A 19926-nucleotide genomic window follows, 5' to 3' on the forward strand; every position below is an offset into this window, starting at 1 on the left:
GGTCTTATATTTGTATTATGTATTATACATATTCTTGTGCAAATTAATAAAATTATATCTGCATGATTAATAACTTCAAAAGGATTCTGCATTGGTACAGGGGACTATCTGGAATAACTGTCTTACACTGTATATTTGTGCTCTTGCTTAACATACATTTGAATGAGCCACTGGGAGTAGCGGGTACATTTCTGAGAAAGCTTTTGGGAACTTGTCCTGTATGTGACAGCAAAATCCGCCTGTGAGATATTCACCGTGGAAACTTGCATGTCAGCCTATAGCATATTACCGCATTTAGGTGGTTCCTCCCTTCCCTTTCCTCACCTTTCCCCCACATTTCCGCCTCTCCTTTTCTTTCCTGTTTTCTTTTTTTTCTTCCAAACTAAGGTAATAACTAGAATAGCTGGAAAACAGTGCTTTCCACAGTATTATTATTACGTGGATAAGAATGATAAAGGCTTTAAGAAAAATATTCTACAATAGTCTGAATTATCTGTTGATTCTTGTCTTTTCTTTAGGTATTGAGTCATCTCTCACCTACTGGCAAGGTCTCTGATGATAATATTCGCAGCCTCTTCTTTGGAGACTATTTGAAGCCGGACAGTAATGTAAAAGTGTATGATGAAATTACAGACTTGAAGCAACTGACAACTGTGATGGAATACTACCTGGAGGAATACAACAATATCAGCAGAGCACCAATGTCCTTAGTCATGTTCAAGTTTGCTATTGAGCATATCTCAAGGATATGCAGGGTATTGAAACAGGATAACGGACATCTGTTGTTGGTGGGGATTGGTGGAAGTGGCCGACAAAGTGCTACCAAGCTAGCCACCTACATGAGTAGCTTTGAACTCTTTCAAATTGAAATTACAAAGTCCTATGGAATCAACGAATGGAAAGAAGATATCAAACAAGTGATGCTGAAAGCTGGTGTTGGTAACAAGGACATGTCCTTTTTGTTCTGTGATAATCAAATAAAGGATGAAGCATTTGTAGAAGACATCAACATGCTTTTAAATACTGGTGATGTGCCTAATATCTTTGCAGCTGATGAGAAAGCTGAAATTGTAGAGAAAATGCAAAGTGCAGCAAGGACAGAAAACAGGAAAATCGAAGCTACTCCTCTTGCTATGTACAATTTCTTTATTGAAAGGGTGAAGAAAAATTTGCATATTGTCTTAGGTCTGTATATAATGTGTTATTTCTTTGAATGTTTTTTTTTTCTGCTTCCTAACTGTGGACAAACTTGGTTAACAATCGTGTGGTTCTGTTTTTTTTTTTTGTTTGTTTGTTTTGTTTTAATCTAGCAATGAGCCCTATTGGTGATGCATTTCGGAATCGATTACGGATGTTCCCTTCACTGATAAACTGTTGCACCATTGATTGGTTCCAAACCTGGCCTACAGATGCTTTGGAAATGGTTGCTAACAAGTTTTTAGAGGATGTTGAACTTGAAGATGACGTTAGAAAAGAGTATGAGTTTATCTATCTATGAGTTTATCTATCAAGAAACATATGAAGCATACCTCCCCCTTATTAAGCATAAATGACCAGGAAATTGTCCCTATAGATTGGCCAAGCTAAACCAATTCTGTGATTTCAGTGCAAGACAAAGATACCTAGATATATGTATCTGACGTTTCTGAAAGTCAGAACATTCTTTGAAAGGAGTCTAAAATATTTCATATAATGGCGATTAACAATTCTGCCTTCACTAACACTGATATAATTTCATAGGCTTAGAGTAATTTCCTCATAATTAATGTAAAAACAGATTATATAAACAGATTATATTTATGTATTAACAAGAAAAAATTTCTCCAGGGTTGTATCCATGTGCAAATATTTCCAAGAAAGTGTGAGAGTGCTCTCCATCAACTATTACAGTACACTGCGAAGACACAACTATGTAACACCAACTTCATACCTAGAATTGATTCTTACCTTTAAGACTCTGCTGAATAGCAAAAGGCAAGAAGTTGACATGATGAGAAATCGCTATCTTATGGGACTTCAAAAACTTGACTTTGCATCTTCACAAGTAAGTTTCAGATGAAAACACTAAATATATGGCATATGCATATTTTAGTGTGAGATCTGTATAAGATGATTAAAACTTAAAAAAAAAAAAAAGTTAATTAAATTCCCTCTTCACTATATTCATGATGCTGTTGATAATTTTCTACAGAAAGCCATCATGAAGTTAGACTACTGCTTAGTCATTTAAACTTCAGATTATATCACTTAATACAAAGCTACATGAAGCTGATGGTACTCGTTGAATGTCAAAGGGAAAAACCTTACAGATTTCATTATTTTCTCAAAACTTTATATCTAGAATTCATGCCTTGGCATCCTAGTAGTTATTACACTTTATAAAATAGGGAAGAAGATGAAGAATATTGTAAGACATTAACAATATTGATTCCTGAGTAGAATCCCAGTAGAAAATTGATCAGGTTCAATGTAAACAGTACCCTCTTCAACCCATCTGATCCAGGGACTGATCTTTCCAAGATGTAAAGTAAGGGGGCTTCCAGGCACTTGCCTGATAAAGAAGAACATTCAGTTTGTAGCTGCTGCTGTCACTAATTCTGTTTCAATCCCAGTTTCTTTTGGATTTTATATTCCACCTGTGTAATAAAGGATTATTTGGGGTTCTATAAACTGAAACTGCCTGTAAAGAAAAAAAATATGATTGATCAGTGGTGAACTTAAGTGGTTCGTAAGAAAGGAAGCATATTACATGGATGATTTAAAAACCCTCTTTAAAAATTCTATTCAGTTAAATAAAATAGCCCTAGTAGAAACAGGCCAGAGGAGTATTTTAATAATTATTTAAGATCTAATGTCCCTTTTTAGATTGTATTTAACATAGTGTCTTCTGATCTTTCTTCCTAAGACAGAAAGACGTGAAATGCATGCAGATGTTTATAAAGATTTCTTCTTGATTTCCTGTTATGTTCATCAGGTTTCAGAGATGCAGAAAGAATTGACTGCCCTTCAGCCTGAACTGATTCAGACTTCTGCAGAAACAGAAAAAATGATGATCCAGATCGAAAAGGAAACAATTGAAGTAGATGCAAAGAAGGAGCTTGTGTCAGCAGATGAAAAAGAGGCTAATGAAGCAGCAGCTGTTGCTAAAGCTATTAAGGTAGTGTGTAAGTGGTGGGTTCTAGCATCTTTTCAAGTAAATTTGAGTTGTCATGATGTGTTAATGGGATGATCCAAACTCTTAAAGTAACAAAGTTGCAAGAGATGATGAATGAGATGATCCTAATATATACAAGGTAAATTTTGGCTGCTTAGTGTATGATTGTATCTCACAGTACTGCATAGCTTCCCTTACTAGTTCATACCCCAAAAGCCAAATAGCTTTCATTTCTGTACTAACATATTCTGCTTCTCAACAGATTGAGTAATGAGTTTAGATTGTTTCCAGGCCCAGATATGGTTTGTTTAGAGTTAGCTGAGCTAAGCTGGCATAGCACTGCACAGAGCCCTCTTAGGTATAACCGAAGAGATATTGCCATAGCCAGATGTCTGTAGCACAGAATTTCCTGTGGGAAGATGCGGGATTCCTCAATATATTTTGTAACCGGTTGGAAATGCCAGTGATAGATAGATAATTACTGAGATCTGGGTACATGATAAAGAATTTAAGCTACATGGTATGTATCTTCTACCTGATCAGCATTCTAAGATTTAACTAAGAACCATTGTATCTAACCTGTATTTTAATTCTTTTTGTCAGACCAGAGAGACTATGAGCTTGAAAGTTTGTCTGGCTTTCTCAGCTATGAGTTGAGCTTATGAAAGTTATTAATTTCTCTACAAACCTTCCCTCTTTAAACTGCTCAGACAAATTATGAAAGTAGTTGTCTCTTTAAGAAACACAATCTTGTGAAGATTCCTTTTTATTAGGTACTTGCAGGCAGATAACATTCTCTGAGACCATATTGGAGAGGGATAATCAGATTGCAGACATGGTATTGTGTGAAGGGTTACAGGCATCTCCTCAATGTCTTAACAGGATGAATGTGAAGGAGACCTTGCTGAGGCCATGCCAGCTTTGGAGGCAGCACTTGCAGCTCTTGATACCCTGAATCCTTCAGACATTTCTCTTGTGAAATCCATGCAGAATCCACCTGGTCCTGTTAAGCTCGTCATGGAGAGTATCTGTGTCATGAAGGGAACTAAACCAGAGAGAAAGCCTGACCCAAGTGGCAGTGGTAATTACGTGATATTTCTTATCCTTGCCCTAGGAATGGTTGAGGTACTGCAGTGTTGGACTAGTGAAGTGCTTTTAGTGTCAGTGCAGCCATGTGCACAAAAAGTGCATTTCTGTTAGCAATGACATAAAGCTACACTGAATAGCTAAGAACTTCTTTTACTGTTGTCAAATACTGTACTTGCTTGACTATTGCATAAGCCTTGTAGATATGGTCTCACTGGGTGCAAAGTCACATCTTCAACTTGCTTTTATCCAGTTTTGAGGTTGACATTGCCTTGAGGAGCTCCGGGAGCTGGAGGTGCACCATTCATCTGTGTTTTCCACTCTAAGTCCTGCTACTAAATGCTATCAAATATACTGGGAGACAGAATTCTAGCTGTCCCCCTGCCATAGGTAGTTACTCTAACAAACCCTTTTGTTGTGGATTATGTTATTATTGTGAGATTGTACAGGATTTATGAGGTAGGAAAAGAAAGAGACTCTTTTCTTTCACTTCTCTTTACCTTATGCCCCCACAATTCAACCCTTAATAACAGAAAATAAGAATTCTGTAAATTTGTCTTTCCTCCAAAACTGTCTCGCTTAGATTAGGAAATAACACTTTTGCATATGTGATAAGAGAGATTGTATAATAATTTGTTTCCTTTGTTGATGTAGAATTATTATGTAATTAATAAATATGACATAGGTTAGTTCCTGTCTGAATTTCTTTAGGGGAGAATTTTCCAAAACTAGTTAACACTAGTAGCATAGTAAAATTCTGTTGCAAAATCATGATGTTAATTCTTCATGTTATGTTTCATGTATTTTTTTCACTTTGAACATGCATGACTTGAGCCTGATTTTAATATTATGTGTAATATAGGTAAAATGATAGAAGACTACTGGGGGCCCTCTAGAAAAATTCTTGGAGATCTGAAATTCCTTGAGAGCTTGAAGGCATATGACAAGGATAATATTCCTCCTGCTATAATGAAGAGAATTAGAGAGAGGTTTATCAATCATCCAGATTTTCAGCCAGCTGTCATAAAAAATGTATCGTCAGCTTGTGAAGGACTATGCAAGTGGGTGCGAGCCATGGAGGTATATGACCGTGTTGCAAAAGTGGTTGCTCCAAAACGTGAACGTTTGAGAACTGCAGAACAGTTACTGGATGTTCAAATGCAGAAGCTAAAAACGAAGCAAGCAGAACTTAAGGAGGTAGTTGATCGCCTCCAAGCTTTGAATGATGACTTTGAAAACATGAATGACCGGAAGAGAGAATTAGAAAATAATATTGAACTCTGCTCAAAAAAGCTTGTGAGAGCTGAACAACTAATTAGCGGTCTTGGTGGAGAGAAAGACAGGTGGACAGAAGCTGCACGATTATTAAGAATCCGGTACATAGACCTTACAGGAGATGTGTTGCTATCATCAGGAACGGTGGCTTATTTGGGAGCCTTTACTGTAGATTACCGTCTACAATGTCAAAAGCAATGGCAGGTTCTGTGCAATAAAAAGAACATACCGTGCTCCAGTGATTTTACCTTAAGTAATACATTGGGGGATCCAGTCAAAATCCGTGCATGGCAGATTGCTGGATTGCCAGTTGATTCTTTTTCCATTGATAATGGCATAATTGTTTCCAACTCAAGAAGATGGGCTTTAATGATAGATCCTCAAAGGCAAGCTAACAAGTGGGTAAAAAATATGGAGAAAACTAATAGGCTGTCAGTTATCAAATTATCTGACACACATTATGTTAGGACATTAGAAAATGCTATTCAGCTTGGAACACCAGTCTTGCTGGAAAATATTGGTGAAGAATTAGATGCCTTCATAGAACCCATTTTATTAAAGCTAACATTCAAACAACAAGGAGTAGAATACATGAAATTAGGGGAAAATATAATTGAATATTCAAAAGATTTCAGGTTTTACATAACAACCCGCTTAAGAAATCCTCATTATCTTCCTGAATTGGCTGTGAAAGTTTGTATACTCAACTTCATGATTACACCTTTGGGTCTTCAGGACCAACTTCTTGGAATTGTAGCTGCAAAGGAAAAGCCTGAACTAGAAGAAAAGAAAAATGAACTGATTGTAGAAAGTGCAGCCAACAAGAAACAATTAAAGGAAATAGAAGATAAAATCCTGGAGGTCCTTTCCAAGTCAGAAGGAAATATTTTAGAAGATGAAACAGCAATTAATATTTTGTCTTCATCCAAAGAGTTATCTGAAGAAATTTCTGAAAAGCAAAAAATTGCTTCTGCAACTGAAATGCAAATAGATTCTACTCGAGTAGGGTATAAGCCAGTTGCTGTTCATTCAGCTGTTGTCTTCTTCTGCATCTCTGATCTGGCAAACGTTGAACCTATGTACCAGTATTCATTGATTTGGTTCATTAACTTGTATGTTCAATCCATTGCTAAAAGCCGAAAGAGTGAAGACCTAGAAGAGAGAATTAAAAATATAATTGAGCATTTCACAGTAAGCATCTATAATAATGTCTGTCGTTCACTGTTTGAGAAGGATAAACTGTTATTCTCCCTCCTTCTGACAGTAGGCATTATGAAGGGAAAAGACCAAATAGATGATGAAGTTTGGCGTTTCCTACTGACAGGAGGTGTTGCTCTTGATAATCCTCATCCCAATCCAGCTCCAGATTGGCTATCTGACAAATCGTGGGCTGAGCTCGTACGTGCATCTTCTCTGACAAACCTTAAGGGACTAATGGAACATGTAAGGGAAAATTTTTTGAAGTGGAAACTAATATATGACTCTGTAAGACCCCATGAAGAAAAATTCCCAGATGCATGGAGTATGTTAATGGGGTTAGATCGAATAGTTATTCTCAGATGTTTGAGACCTGACAAAATTGTTCCAGCAGTGCAGGAGTTCATTGTAGAAAATATGGGAAGAACATTTATTGAACCACCTACTTTTGATCTTGGAAGAAGTTACAATGATTCCAATTGTTGTGCCCCTTTGATTTTTGTGTTATCACCAGGTGCTGATCCTATGGCAGGTGAGATTGACACTTAAAATCCTTTTTTTCTCTCATTAAATGACATTCTCTCATTAAATGACAGTCCCTTCACCTGATCTTTAAAGTGTCTTAAAAGCGTCTTTAAAGCACAACACAGCAATGATGGAATAGCAAGCATTTGCATCTGCAAATGACACAAAAATTGCTAGAGGGTGGAATGCATGAAGTGGTGATGAAATATATGGATCTGTGAGCAGCAATTCAGAGGTCCGGATATTTTTAACATCCAGACCAGTTTATAATTTATGCTTATATTACAGTTCCTCCAGTGAGTGTCTGGGAGTTGCTCCAGTCTTTGTAACAACCCCTTCCCCAGAAAGATTCCTCCCCTGTTACTAATTAAATGGTGCATATGGCCACAATGAAAAGCACATCTGTTAAATGTCCTTTAAAAAATAACCACCCAGATTATTTTTAAACCTGGTTTTCTGCCAAAACAATTGTAATGTGGATCTGTGCTGTAAGGAAGTATTTCCAGGAGGTACTGGCTTTGATAGTAAAGCAGTAGGATTACTTTCAAGCCAGATAATATAATTATAGAACAGCTTGAGTTGGAAGGGACCTTGAAGCCCGTGCATTTCCACCCTGCTGCCACCCACTAGATCAGGTTGCCCAGGGCCTCATCCAACCTGTCCTTGAACACCTCCACGGATGGGGCATCCACAGCTTCTCTGGGCAGCCTGTGCCAGTGCCTTACTGCCCTCTGAGTGAAGAATTTCTTCCTAACCTCTAATCTAAATCTCGCCTCTTTTAGTTTAAAACCATTCTTCCTTGTCCTGTCATTGTCTGCCCAAGCAAATAGTTGCTCTCCATCTTTTCTATAAGCCCCCTGTAAGTATTGAAGATCTAATGATTTGGTTCAAGCTCAATCCTATAAAAGAAACAGAGAGAGTAGACAGGAGTAGCACAGGCTGGAACTGAGCACTCAGGGCTGAAGAAAAGGGCAGGCATTTAACAGGGCTATTTTTTATTATTATTTTGTTGTGTTTTATTATTACTTTGCACATCTAAATTTTCGCATGTGCCTCAAAAACACAGGACTGATACAGAGTTCGATACTACTTGTAGGTTGTTGAGGTGTTGTTGTTTGTTTTGTTTTGTTTTCATTTAAGTAAAATATCTATTGACTTTTACACCTTCAATTACTTTTTCCATTTTGAAAATGATGAATGTAATATGGATCTACTTTCTAACAGATTTTGTCTTTCTTTGCGCTTGTGAAACTTGCCATCATAGGTTTGCTAAAATTTGCTGATGATGTTGGCATGGGAGGTACAAGCATTCAGACTATTTCACTTGGACAGGGACAGGGCCCAATAGCAGCAAAAATGATTTCTCAGGCTATTACTGATGGAACCTGGGTAGTGTTACAGAACTGCCATCTTGCAACCAGCTGGATGCCTGCTTTGGAAAAAATCTGTGAGGAAGTTATAGTGCCAGAGAATACCAATGACAAATTCAGGTAGGAGTTTTAATATTTTGCTCTTTTTATGTATTTCTTGTTTGCTGAACACACTAGTAAAAACAAATGAAATTTAATTTTTATGAATAACTACTTATAAGATTCATATTAATGTATAATAATAAAATAAAGATACCTAATCAGAAAGTCATCTTTCTACCTGTTTAATATAATCTCCTTTATGCTTGCATTTTAGAACAAATTTAGATGTTATCATCATAGTTAAAGAAGTAAAACAAACAAAAAAAACCACAACAAACTTAGTCTTCTGCAAATCAATACTGAGGACTTGTCAATATCAATGATTTTTTGATAATATGCTTTTTTAAAATTCTTTGCAGATTGTGGTTAACCAGTTATCCATCAGAAAAGTTTCCTGTTAGTATCCTCCAGAATGGCATCAAAATGACAAATGAACCGCCGAAAGGGGTTAGAGCGAATCTTCTTCGATCATACCTTAATGACCCCATCTCTGACCCTGCATTCTTTAGCAGTTGCCAAAAGCCAGAAATATGGCAAAAAATGTTGTTTGGTCTGTGTTTTTTTCATGCTATTGTACAGGAAAGGAGAAACTTTGGCCCATTGGGTAAGGTTTAGATTATTTTGCATAGTTTCAAAAAGATTAGTAGTTTTGAAATGTATTATCGGAAACCCTCTGTAAAAAGCAATGTTGTTGTTAGCAGCATTGCAGGAGCGCAATCTGTATTGTGAAGAACATAATGAAGTTCAAAAGCTGTTATTTACAGGGATTCTTGTTCAGGCAAAGCTACTCTTGGAGCTACTAAAAGTGATACCCTTGGGGGGGAGGATTAGAAAGCATCAGTTTTCCAAGGAAATATATCATACAGTATTTGCATTAAATTATAGCTTACTAAATTATTATTAATTTAATACTGTGATGATCACTAACTGCAGTAATTTATCAAATCCAGTTCTATTTTAAATTTTCATCTTTAAAGACATATCTTCAGTAGTGCCTTTGTGTGTACTTTTTTTAGCAAAGCTAGTGCGTATGTTTACTTGGTGTAAAATCAAAGTTTTGTGGCTGCTATGTGTTGTTAATAACACAACCGAAAAGATAAGTTATATATCAGTAAGTTTATCTCCAGATAGCAAAAGATTAGCTGAAAGTACCGAGTAGGTCTGTGCTCTACTTCAGGTAAAACACAGTGTTTCAGGAGTGAGCGATGCCAAATATCTATGCTGATGTTTTAATTGCATAGAATGATGGTTATAATGCCTTAGGATACAATACTGTTGTGGAGTCATATTTCTCAGTTGTACAATAAACAGCCTGGTAAATGCCAGGGCTTCATCTTGGTGTTATCTGGCAGCTGTGATCTTCAGCTCTGTAGTATTAGTGTAATACCAATACCATCATTTCCTGAGCATGGTTATCAGCACAGTGCACCATTTACTCTGTATATCTTTCCTGAATTGAACAGGTTGGAATATTCCGTACGAGTTCAATGAATCTGACCTTAGAATCAGTATGCGACAGATCCAGATGTTTCTGAATGAATATGAAGAGATCCCTTTTGAAGCTCTGACGTATCTAACAGGTATAGGTGTTGCACCCTCTAACATATATTGAGTTTGCTAGGCACTTTCAGTTGGTCCAGCGATAAACTGAGTGCTTGACAAATGTAGTAGATTCCATTCAAGTTTACTTTCTTTGTCTTCCACATAATGACAAGTTGGATCCCAAACCCTCAGATTTGATTGCTGTCTTGGCTTATATATAGCTAGAAGACTTACTAATGGTCCAGCAAACCTCCTTGTCTTTGTTTCATATATGTTAAAAAAAACATCAGTGGCCTCTGCTTCGCCTTAGCTGATCCTGACACAGTAAGCATTGGTGATTTGCTATAGGATGTGATTATCCTCATCAGTTTAAAGCAGTAGCTGTTGACCTGTGTAAACAACTTAGTTGCTGTGGCAGTTCTCTTTCTCCAGAAAGACAGCTGCTTGTTGACATCTCCCTTGTCAACTCTATGATTCCTGATTTTTGCTATTATTATAATTAGCTTTATGAAGAAACAGTGTAGGGACGCAGGATTAGAGTAATAACGGTGAGCTTTTAGCTATTCCCTGTACTTTATATCTGTGAAAACCTTCACTCACTACTTCCCCATTTCTTGTCTCCAACCCCTTCTGTATATTTGTGATCCCTTGTTTTCTACTGTATGCATACGTAATCAGCTTTGAGTTTGTGTGAAAGGAACAAGACAAGGATCAGCTATCTCTCACTGTTCAGATTGACAGTTCTAAAAATTCTTACCAATGAGAATTGCAAGCAAAACAGCTGTAATTTGAAACATGCCATTATTCATTGTGGCATGAGTAGCAGTTTCTCAGACCATCTCAGAGTGTTCCTTATCTTTCACCATCAGGACGCACAGATTGAGCTCACAGTCCCAAAGGTGTTACAGTGCCTAATTTCCATTGAATCATTGGAAGTGCCCAAACTTTTTTGAAGATCTGGAGCTCCAGGATTTCAGCTTACTGGAGCAATACATTAGTGTAAAACAATTTTTATTTGTTCATTAACTTTAATCTTTTCATCCTGCTTTTCTCTGTCCTTTCGCAGGGGAATGTAACTACGGGGGAAGAGTAACAGATGATAAAGACAGGCGGCTTCTCCTGTCCCTTCTTTCTGTATTCTATAGCAAGGATATAGAGCAGGACAAGTATATGCTTGCACCTGGAGATGACTACTACATACCACCACATGGTCCATATGAGGTGAGGAGATAGCAGATATAAATTCTCCCTGAATTGTTGTGAAAAAGTTTATCTACACTGCACTTTTATATGCTAAACACAACAAATAGGAACAACAACAACAACAAAACACGAGATCACAAGGCCATGCCACACTGTACAAGTTAAGTATGAAATATGAATCTGGTATCTAACACACACCAACAGAGATGTAACAATGTACAGTATCTTCCAATATTCTGATGCATGTTGATGCAGAGAGCAACCTCTGTGCAGGTTTCCAGTACAGTTCTGGAAAACCAACAGGAGTCAGGCTTAAGGAATTTACAGGGTAGTTCGGTACTCTCTTGCAACCACTTTTGCCTTAATAGCAATGATCAGGGTGAGAAGGTAGAATGGCAGGTATTTTGTCCCCTTTTTCCCTTCTACCAGCTACACAGATATCACAAATAGGTGTGATTTGAGCACACTTATTTAGTCTGCAGTTGTAAGCGTTAAACTTTCCTTGCATGTTCTTTTATGTACATTTCTTTTCCATGCTTTCTCTTGCTACTTATACGAGGGTAGTAAGGCCAATTTCTCAGTGAGTCTTTGAGCCATTCAAAACTTTTATATATATATATTTTTATATTTATCTGTGCAGCCTGGATGTCAATTCCTGGATGATTTAACTGGGAATTTACATGTGTGGTTCTAAATGGGAATGTCCTAATAAAGTTGGAATTACTGATCATTTATGAATATATTATTGCATGATTTCTGTTATTTAATTGTTTCTTTTACAGTCTTACATTGAATACCTAAGAAACTTACCAATTACAACACACCCTGAAGTGTTTGGGCTTCATGAAAATGCAGACATCACCAAGGATAACCAGGAGACTAATCAGCTTTTCAGCGGAGTGCTCCTGACCTTGCCTAGAGAAGCAGGGGGAGGTGGCAAGTCCCCTCAGGTAACTGGCGAAGAAAGATCAACCTGCAGCCTGGAAAAGTGCCCTTTCCCCTCATGCCCTGGTTCTCAGAATAATCCAACACCTCTCATCACATGAATGTTGTGTAGATATGTAGAGAAGAGGGAGTAGATGCGTAGAGAAGTAAATGGATTTGAACTAGAAGAACCTTTAAAGATGGAAGATACAGTAAAGACTTTGTATTCAAATAGGTATATCTAGGTATTAAAATACCACACAACCCCACCTAGTTAAATAGAACATGTAATTTGAATAAGAAAGTTTCTGTCCATGTTTTATAACAGCACTTGAAGTGCTTCACTTCAGTCATGAATTGTAGTTAGAGCACAGTTAACAAGCACAGCTCCTAGAGAACCTCAAATCAAATCCCTCTCTAGGCACTTCTACAGTATGACATTCAATTTCGGTCTGCAAATTTGAATGTTAGAGGTTCATGTACTGGCCTGACATCAACCATTATTGGTTGCATGACTGTCCCTATCATCATTAGGGGATAGACTCCAGAGTGCTAGGAAATAATATCAAGCTAGTCAACTGTCAGGCAAGCAATATAGCAATAGCTAGAGGTGAAAGTCTTCTTCCTGGTGAAGTTTGTGCTATAATGGCACTTCCACTCTATTTTACTGCTCATCGAATGCTCAGTTTTTGAGGTATGATTTTCTGCTTTCACTTGGCTGCTTCAGTTTATACAGTCCCAGACTTAAATCTCTGTGTATGACTTGTGTGGCACAAAGACAGGCCAATCTGGCATAACGGAACTGTGTGAACCCAGACCTCGCTGTTGTCTACACCTCCACGGGACCTGTTTGTGAAGGTGCTGGGAACTTCTTTTTCTTCATCTTGTCCTAGTGGCTGAGGTTACTTGGGCCCTATCCATGCCCCTTTGAGATAGGTAAATGGCCTTTCATGCCCCCCTCAGAATTGATATCCTGTATGTTATACACACATGGATTCTAGAAAAATTGAATTGATGGAGCCTCATTTCTTGTGAGGGTGTATAGTGATTGTATTCTCTGATGTCTGATAATGCTGAAAATTAAGCTTCTCTCATGGCTGGGATGTTCACATTTTCATTATTCCCATGCTGCATACTTTGTCTTTTCCTTCATTGTGGCAATAGTAGGATTATGCTCATCTGTCCTGCCGCCTGTTTCCTCAGAATTTGCCTAAAACCTTTTTGCAAATTAAACTCCAATTGTTAACAAATGTAAAATTATTGAGAAGAGAAAAGGAGCAAGCAGGCACATGCAGAGACAAACAGGATGATGAACAAAGAGAGTATGATCATGTAAGCATTAGGAAAATGGACTAAAATACCTATGTGGTTATACAGCAAAAACATAAAGTCCACGCTGTTTTGAGGAATTTCTTGAATAGAAATAGGAAAAATGAAAAGTCCTAATTCACGGCAAGTTTGTGATTTCAGAAAACTGTTGAAGATTTGGCACAGGACATCCTAACCAAATTACCAAATGACTTTGATGTTAAAGAGGTTATGAAGATATACCCAGTACTTTATGAAGAGTCCATGAATACAGTTCTTAGGCAAGAACTGATCCGATTTAACAGGTATGGTTCAATGTTTTGTGTAGCATTACTAAGACTGAAAAATGCTTGTTTGTCAGTGCTAGCTGCTGACAAGCTTTAAACAGTTAAAAGCCTTTCACAATACATGTTTCTTAAGATGATAGATTATGCTTTGGATGAACCTTATTAGAAAAACCTGAAAGCTGAGCTGAGTACCTGAATATAGAAACAGAACCTACTTTCTTGAGTGTGAACTTAAATCAGATTTGAATTTGTTTTGTTGAGATGGGGCAGCCTACATTATTCTTTTAAATTGATATCCATTCCCTTATATTCATAACACACTACATTATCTACCGTCAGAATCTTAAAACTCTTGTCATTTGATTTCTCTTGTCTAGAACAGGAATTTTCCCTATCTTTCTTTTCTGTATGTGTGTGTGTTTGTTTGCTTTTTCCAAGTTAAATAAGAGTTTTGATTACTACATGTGGGATAAAGATTTTCTGACAGGACATTCCCAAGCTTTGATCAGCCCTTCCTTCAAGTTAGAGTTGGAGGTCTATAGCCAGATAAAAGTATATGTTAATAATGAGGTGGCAATTTCTTTTTTATCTGAAGGCTTACTGAAGTTGTTCGGAGCAGCCTTGTTAATTTAGGCAAAGCCATCAAAGGGCAAGTGTTGATGTCATCTGAACTTGAAGATGTTTTCAACAGCATGCTAATGGGAAAAGTGCCATCAATGTGGGCTGTCAAATCCTATCCATCACTGAAGCTGCTGGGCAGCTATGTGTCTGATTTGCTCTGTCGTTTGAACTTCTTCCAGGTATGCTAAACTGAGACTGACAGGTCTAAAGACTGGGTAGTTGAAAGCTGAATGGATAAAATTTGTATTGGTACTGTCCTCACTCAACAGTACCCCCAGTAGCTCCAGATTGTGAACTATTTGTACACACGCATGACCAAATACACACTGCATTAATAGCACTGGAATATGCTGGGCCACTGTTCTGCAGGGCGAGTCCAGGAATATATTCTTTGGTGCTAGTCCAGCGCAGCATTTAGTAGTTTCAATTTTTTTACTTCTACAAGATGCATTTTATTTTGCATTGATGTCATAATGACTTCTCTGCTCAAAGAACACTGAGCTAGGAGTAAAAATGCTTTAGAAACAAACCTATGGTGTATAAGAGGCACTATTAGATTTTATGTATGTGACTGTAAATTTCTTTGAAGTTAAGTAAACAGTGACACGACTTCCACATACCTTTTGAACAAGCTAATTGATTCTTTACTCAGCCTTCCATTATTTCCCTCACATTCTTAGCGTACTCATTAAATTGCTTAAAGTTTCAGATGTACCTTAAATTGCTGAGATACTGAGATGTAATGGAATCCCATGCAAATCACATGAGGAGAAACCTAAAAAGAAGCATCTGGAAGTCTTATATGAGCAGCAGTTTCATGTTTGCTGAATTACAGTACTATATCAGTTTTGTTTTTTTTTTTTTAACTTAACATGGCTCCTAATTGCTTAGACTGGTGTGGGGACATTGTGTCCTTGCCTTACTGCCTTTGTGATTTCCAGCAAAGATACTAGTCCAAGATCTCCTTGTCTGGCATCTTTGTACAGGAATGATATCCACTACAAGATTCTTATTTGTTGGCTGTAGTGATAGATTGCCTTCATAGTGATGGTTAAAGATGCTATGTGAGAAAATCCAACCTTTTTTCATGTTAGGAAATCTGGGTTTACAAGACTGTAAGAGAAGGTATATTGATAAAAGTATTCCTTATTTGCTTGTTTGCTTATTGCTGATTAGCATCTAGACTTATAGAATATCCTGAGTTGGAAGGGACCCATAAGGATCATTGAGTCCAACTCCTGGCACCACACAGGTCTACCAAAAAATTTAGACCATGTGACTAAGTGCACAGTCCAAACGCTTCTTAAACTCCAGCAGGCTTGGTGCAGTGACTACTTCCCTGGGAAGCCTGTTCCAGTGTGCGACAACCCTCCTAGTGAAGACTTATATTATTTATAACCATAATATGGTTATGCTACTTTCTGAAATTTCGTTCAGTAGTGCTGAGTTCCAGTTGTTGAATGAGTAATTATTTTTGTTACCATCTAAAATAACTGACTTAGGTAATTTGTATATATATTTAGGGGCAACATTTAATATATATATATATATATATATAAAATATGCATTTGTGTGTATATATATATACATGTGTATATGTATATGTACACACACATATATATAATTTATAATATATATATACCTAATATATAAATATATATATAATATAAATTTATAATATATAAATATATACCTAATGGTAGTATCCAGAGGGTCCAATCAAAGCCCAGATCTTATTGTGCTGTTCAACTCTATCTCAGAAAAAGACAACGCTTTCTGGTGAATTTGCACAGTGAAGCCACAAAATGTATATTTAATTCTGTTTTTTTTTCTTTCCATATTCAGGACTGGGTCATCAATGGGCCACCCACAGTCTTTTGGCTATCAGGATTCTACTTCACACAGTCTTTTTTGACTGGTGTTTTACAAAACTATGCCAGAAAATACACCATACCAATTGACCATATTGGATTTGAATTTGAGGTAAGAAAATGCAGAGGAATTCTGTTTTTCTTGAACAGCTTGAAACACGTTCTGAAGCAGCAGGGAATAGAGTTTTCAAATGATAAGAAATTGTATTTAAATGAGTAATTTCGGATTATCACTTACAGGATTTAATATACTCCAGATAAAAATAAAATAAAGCAAATGGTTTCATCATTCCAGGTGATGAAAGAGGAGCACACAATGGAAAAAATGCCGGAAGATGGAGCTTATGTAAAAGGCCTTTTTTTGGAAGGTGCACGATGGGATAGAGACTCCTTGGTGATTGGAGAATCACTTCCAAAAATCCTTTATGATTCCTTACCCATAATTTGGCTGAAACCTGGAGAAAGTTCCAGATTTCGTCATATGAATATCTATTCATGCCCTGTATACAAGACAAGTGCAAGAAGAGGTGTCTTATCCACTACTGGCCACTCAACCAACTATGTTCTCTCAATTGAACTCCCTTCAGACAAGCCCCAGAAACACTGGATAAATCGAGGTGTGGCAGCACTATGCCAGTTAGATGACTGAGAGTATGCAAGTCAAAACACTCATATTTTGTAATTAAAAGATACACTTCACTCCCTAATGGCTGCCTTTTTTTTTTTTTTTAAACATCACTACCTTCTGCTGTCTTTAAAGCAGCTCCCAATTTCCTTTGTTTTTTTTTTTAGCCATTCTCAGCCACTAGCCAGAAGTGAGTGAAAATAGAACACTGGAAACAGATACTTATTTCAAAGGCCTGTGCTTTGTCTTGCAATACATCAGAATAAACAGAACTCCCATCAAGCTGTGTGCCATCCACATTATTGCAAATCTTGTGAAATTCTAATATTATCAGCTTGCTGTTGTCACAGCGCCTTTTTTCCCCCAATGAAATTGGGCCTAAAGAGTTTTGCTGCTAATTTTAATGGGAATCTAATCCAGAGCTCTTGCAAATGGGACTCTCTGGATTTGCCTACAACTTCTGTGTCCCAGGAATATATAGAGCAAAGAGGGAGGGCACAAGCATAGACTGCTCTCAACATGTAAAACTAATCCTCCACTAGAATTAACTGCCAGAGCTGTATTATAAAACTATAATATCTGGCACTCCTTGAACACGTGCCTCAGAATTTCCACGGAAGAATTCTATGTACCACATGCATTAGGAACCTGCCATTTCTCAGAGCAGTATACTTGTCTCATAATTTTTTAACTTTTTAATTTCAGTATTACTTACATACATATCCCAGGTGCCTGATAAATGCAGCTATGTTTCCTTTCTCCCATAGTCTCAGTTCACTTCTTTGTCTGGCCCTCTTGCATGTGAGACTAATAAACCACCTGATATTTTGTACTTAAGCCTTTCATCAGAGAAGCTCAAGGTAGCTTGCAAACATTAATTAAAAATAAAATAGCCTGAACATCTTCAAAGCGCTATGCAGTCATTAACTAATCCCCACAGCATGCCAAGATGGTACTAAAGATGGATCATTAGACTTTTTATACACACAGTACAAGGGAAACACAAAGATCAAGGCAAGCATTTAAAAACAAAACAAAACAAATGCATAAACATCCACTAATTTCAGGTCTTGTTTTTTTTTTTTTTCATTGCCCAAATTGCAGCATTTTAATGACTTGCTTGAAGCCTCACAAAGTCAGAGATGTAGCTTTAATTCAGCAATTCCCAGTATCCTGCTACAGTGATGCTACTAGGAACTTATCTGTTCTGTCATGCTTAGCTGTTACAGGAGAGAAGTGTTCGTTATTGTTTTCTTAACCACTGGTTTGTTTTATGTAGCTATTCATTAAATAGCAACTTTTAAGAATGGCAACATACAGGTAAGCAAGAAGTAGTAAGTAGTATTACAGGTATGTTGTGCAGTGATCTACATAATGATATCCATAGGTAATTAGTACCAGTATCTTTACGTACCCTATTTGATGCCTCATTAGTAGTACAGTATGCAGGCATTCAGTGCATCATGATTGCTACATGGTGACTAGAGCAAAGATATCAGCAAGAACACTTAATGGATATTTGTTTTAATAAAGGGAACAGAGGTATACAGGTCTTTCAACTTACTGATAGGGAGAAACTATCTGTAACCATTCAGATGAAATTATGTTTGACACCTACAGCAAAGATAAAACTTGTCGTGTATGAATGTTACAACATGGTCACCCACATTGACATTTTTTGAGAAGAGAACTATATTTCAGAAGATCTGTAAGTAAATTAATTAAAATTTCTCCTTTAAAAACATAATCCTTTGTTTTCATAAAAGTAACATGGACAGTTTTTAGTTTTCATATCATTAAAACTAACTGAAATTTAGTACATATTTAAACAAAGTGGTAATTATGATATTTTTGAATGGCTGCATCTAATTGTTGTGATTATCAGATCACTGATTAGGTCACTGTGACATTAGAGATAACAAATCAGTCACCAGCCTGTTTGCACGCAGTCCAAGGAGGCTGGACCTGGCTGTAGATCTCTCCCTGTGGATCTGTCAGTTCAGTCACTGCTCTTGAAAGGAGCTTTCTTTTTACATTTGATCTTATGCATGTAACTGACTCTGATCACTTAGTGTGAGAGAAGTTAAAATTTTAGGATTGAGTTTCTCCCTCCTTCTCTGGATAATGCTAGTTTTGCAAACAGTCCTCTAAATTAAGCCATTATAAATTAAAAGCCAGATTCACTAGTATGTGCTAGCTGAATTACATTTTTTTGAGATCAATTACTTTTGAACCATTGAAAAATATGGAGTCTGTTGTGTGGGTTTCTTTTTACTGTCTTTTTGTGAACAAACACTAGCTGATAGTTAATTAAATGACACAGCTATGAGTCTTGTGAATATACAGTGGCTTTGCTACTACACTGTGTACAAAGGCCGTGTTGATATTCTAAAGGTTTTTGTGTGTTAATGTTTAGATTTGAGATTAAGATATCTCTTAGAACATATTTAAAGATGTAATTCAAGCTTTTGTAGATGTGACCAAAATATGTAGATAAGAGAGAAGTCCTTAAGAGAGTGTTCATTTATCTGTCATTTGCTATGTCCCCCTTTGCCAGGGATCAGGTACAGCTGAATTGCTTTAGTTGATGAATACTGAAGTCTTGAAGAAGTATGTGATTTCCTGGGCTGCCCTTACTATTAGAGAGAAAGCAGTGGAATTTACTCTGTGTTAGAGAGTTTTTTCCGTGATTCTTTTGATTCTTGAAAATGAACATCCTAACTTTTTGTTGAGCACTGTCTAGGCCTTCCTGAAGAATGATACACTGTCCAGACATTAGACTTCACAACCTTTCTTGGCTGAGATGCATTAAAAAAAAAAAAAAAGGCAACCCAAC

The 19926-nt window shown here is 37.0% G+C and overlaps 1 protein-coding gene across 7 annotated transcripts in view; it reads left to right on the forward strand.

Annotated features, from left to right (window-relative positions):
* DNAH3 (dynein axonemal heavy chain 3) overlaps window positions 1–17430 on the forward strand; it is a 65391-nt gene extending 47961 nt beyond the window's left edge. For 5 of the 7 annotated variants that reach the window (XM_048060274.2, XM_013176972.3, XM_013176970.3 and 2 more), the window contains 15 exons: window positions 519–1185; window positions 1311–1476; window positions 1828–2044; window positions 2975–3157; window positions 4037–4235; window positions 5103–7244; window positions 8502–8727; window positions 9069–9313; window positions 10173–10289; window positions 11318–11472; window positions 12237–12404; window positions 13849–13991; window positions 14569–14773; window positions 16440–16577; window positions 16761–17430. In XM_048060274.2, the coding sequence (XP_047916231.2) occupies window positions 519–1185; window positions 1311–1476; window positions 1828–2044; window positions 2975–3157; window positions 4037–4235; window positions 5103–7244; window positions 8502–8727; window positions 9069–9313; window positions 10173–10289; window positions 11318–11472; window positions 12237–12404; window positions 13849–13991; window positions 14569–14773; window positions 16440–16577; window positions 16761–17114 (5325 nt within the window). In that variant the 3' untranslated portion in view covers window positions 17115–17430. Of the gene's footprint in view, window positions 1–518; window positions 1186–1310; window positions 1477–1827; window positions 2045–2974; window positions 3158–4036; window positions 4236–5102; window positions 7245–8501; window positions 8728–9068; window positions 9314–10172; window positions 10290–11317; window positions 11473–12236; window positions 12405–13848; window positions 13992–14568; window positions 14774–16439; window positions 16578–16760 lie in introns of those variants that run through there. The other 2 variants (XR_010825178.1, XM_066977903.1) reach the window with 2 other exon arrangements.
* The last annotated feature ends 2496 nt before the right edge of the window (window positions 17431–19926 follow it).

The sequence above is a fragment of the Anser cygnoides genome, chromosome 15 (genome assembly GCF_040182565.1).
Source record: "Anser cygnoides isolate HZ-2024a breed goose chromosome 15, Taihu_goose_T2T_genome, whole genome shotgun sequence".
Taxonomy (NCBI): domain Eukaryota; kingdom Metazoa; phylum Chordata; class Aves; order Anseriformes; family Anatidae; genus Anser; species Anser cygnoides.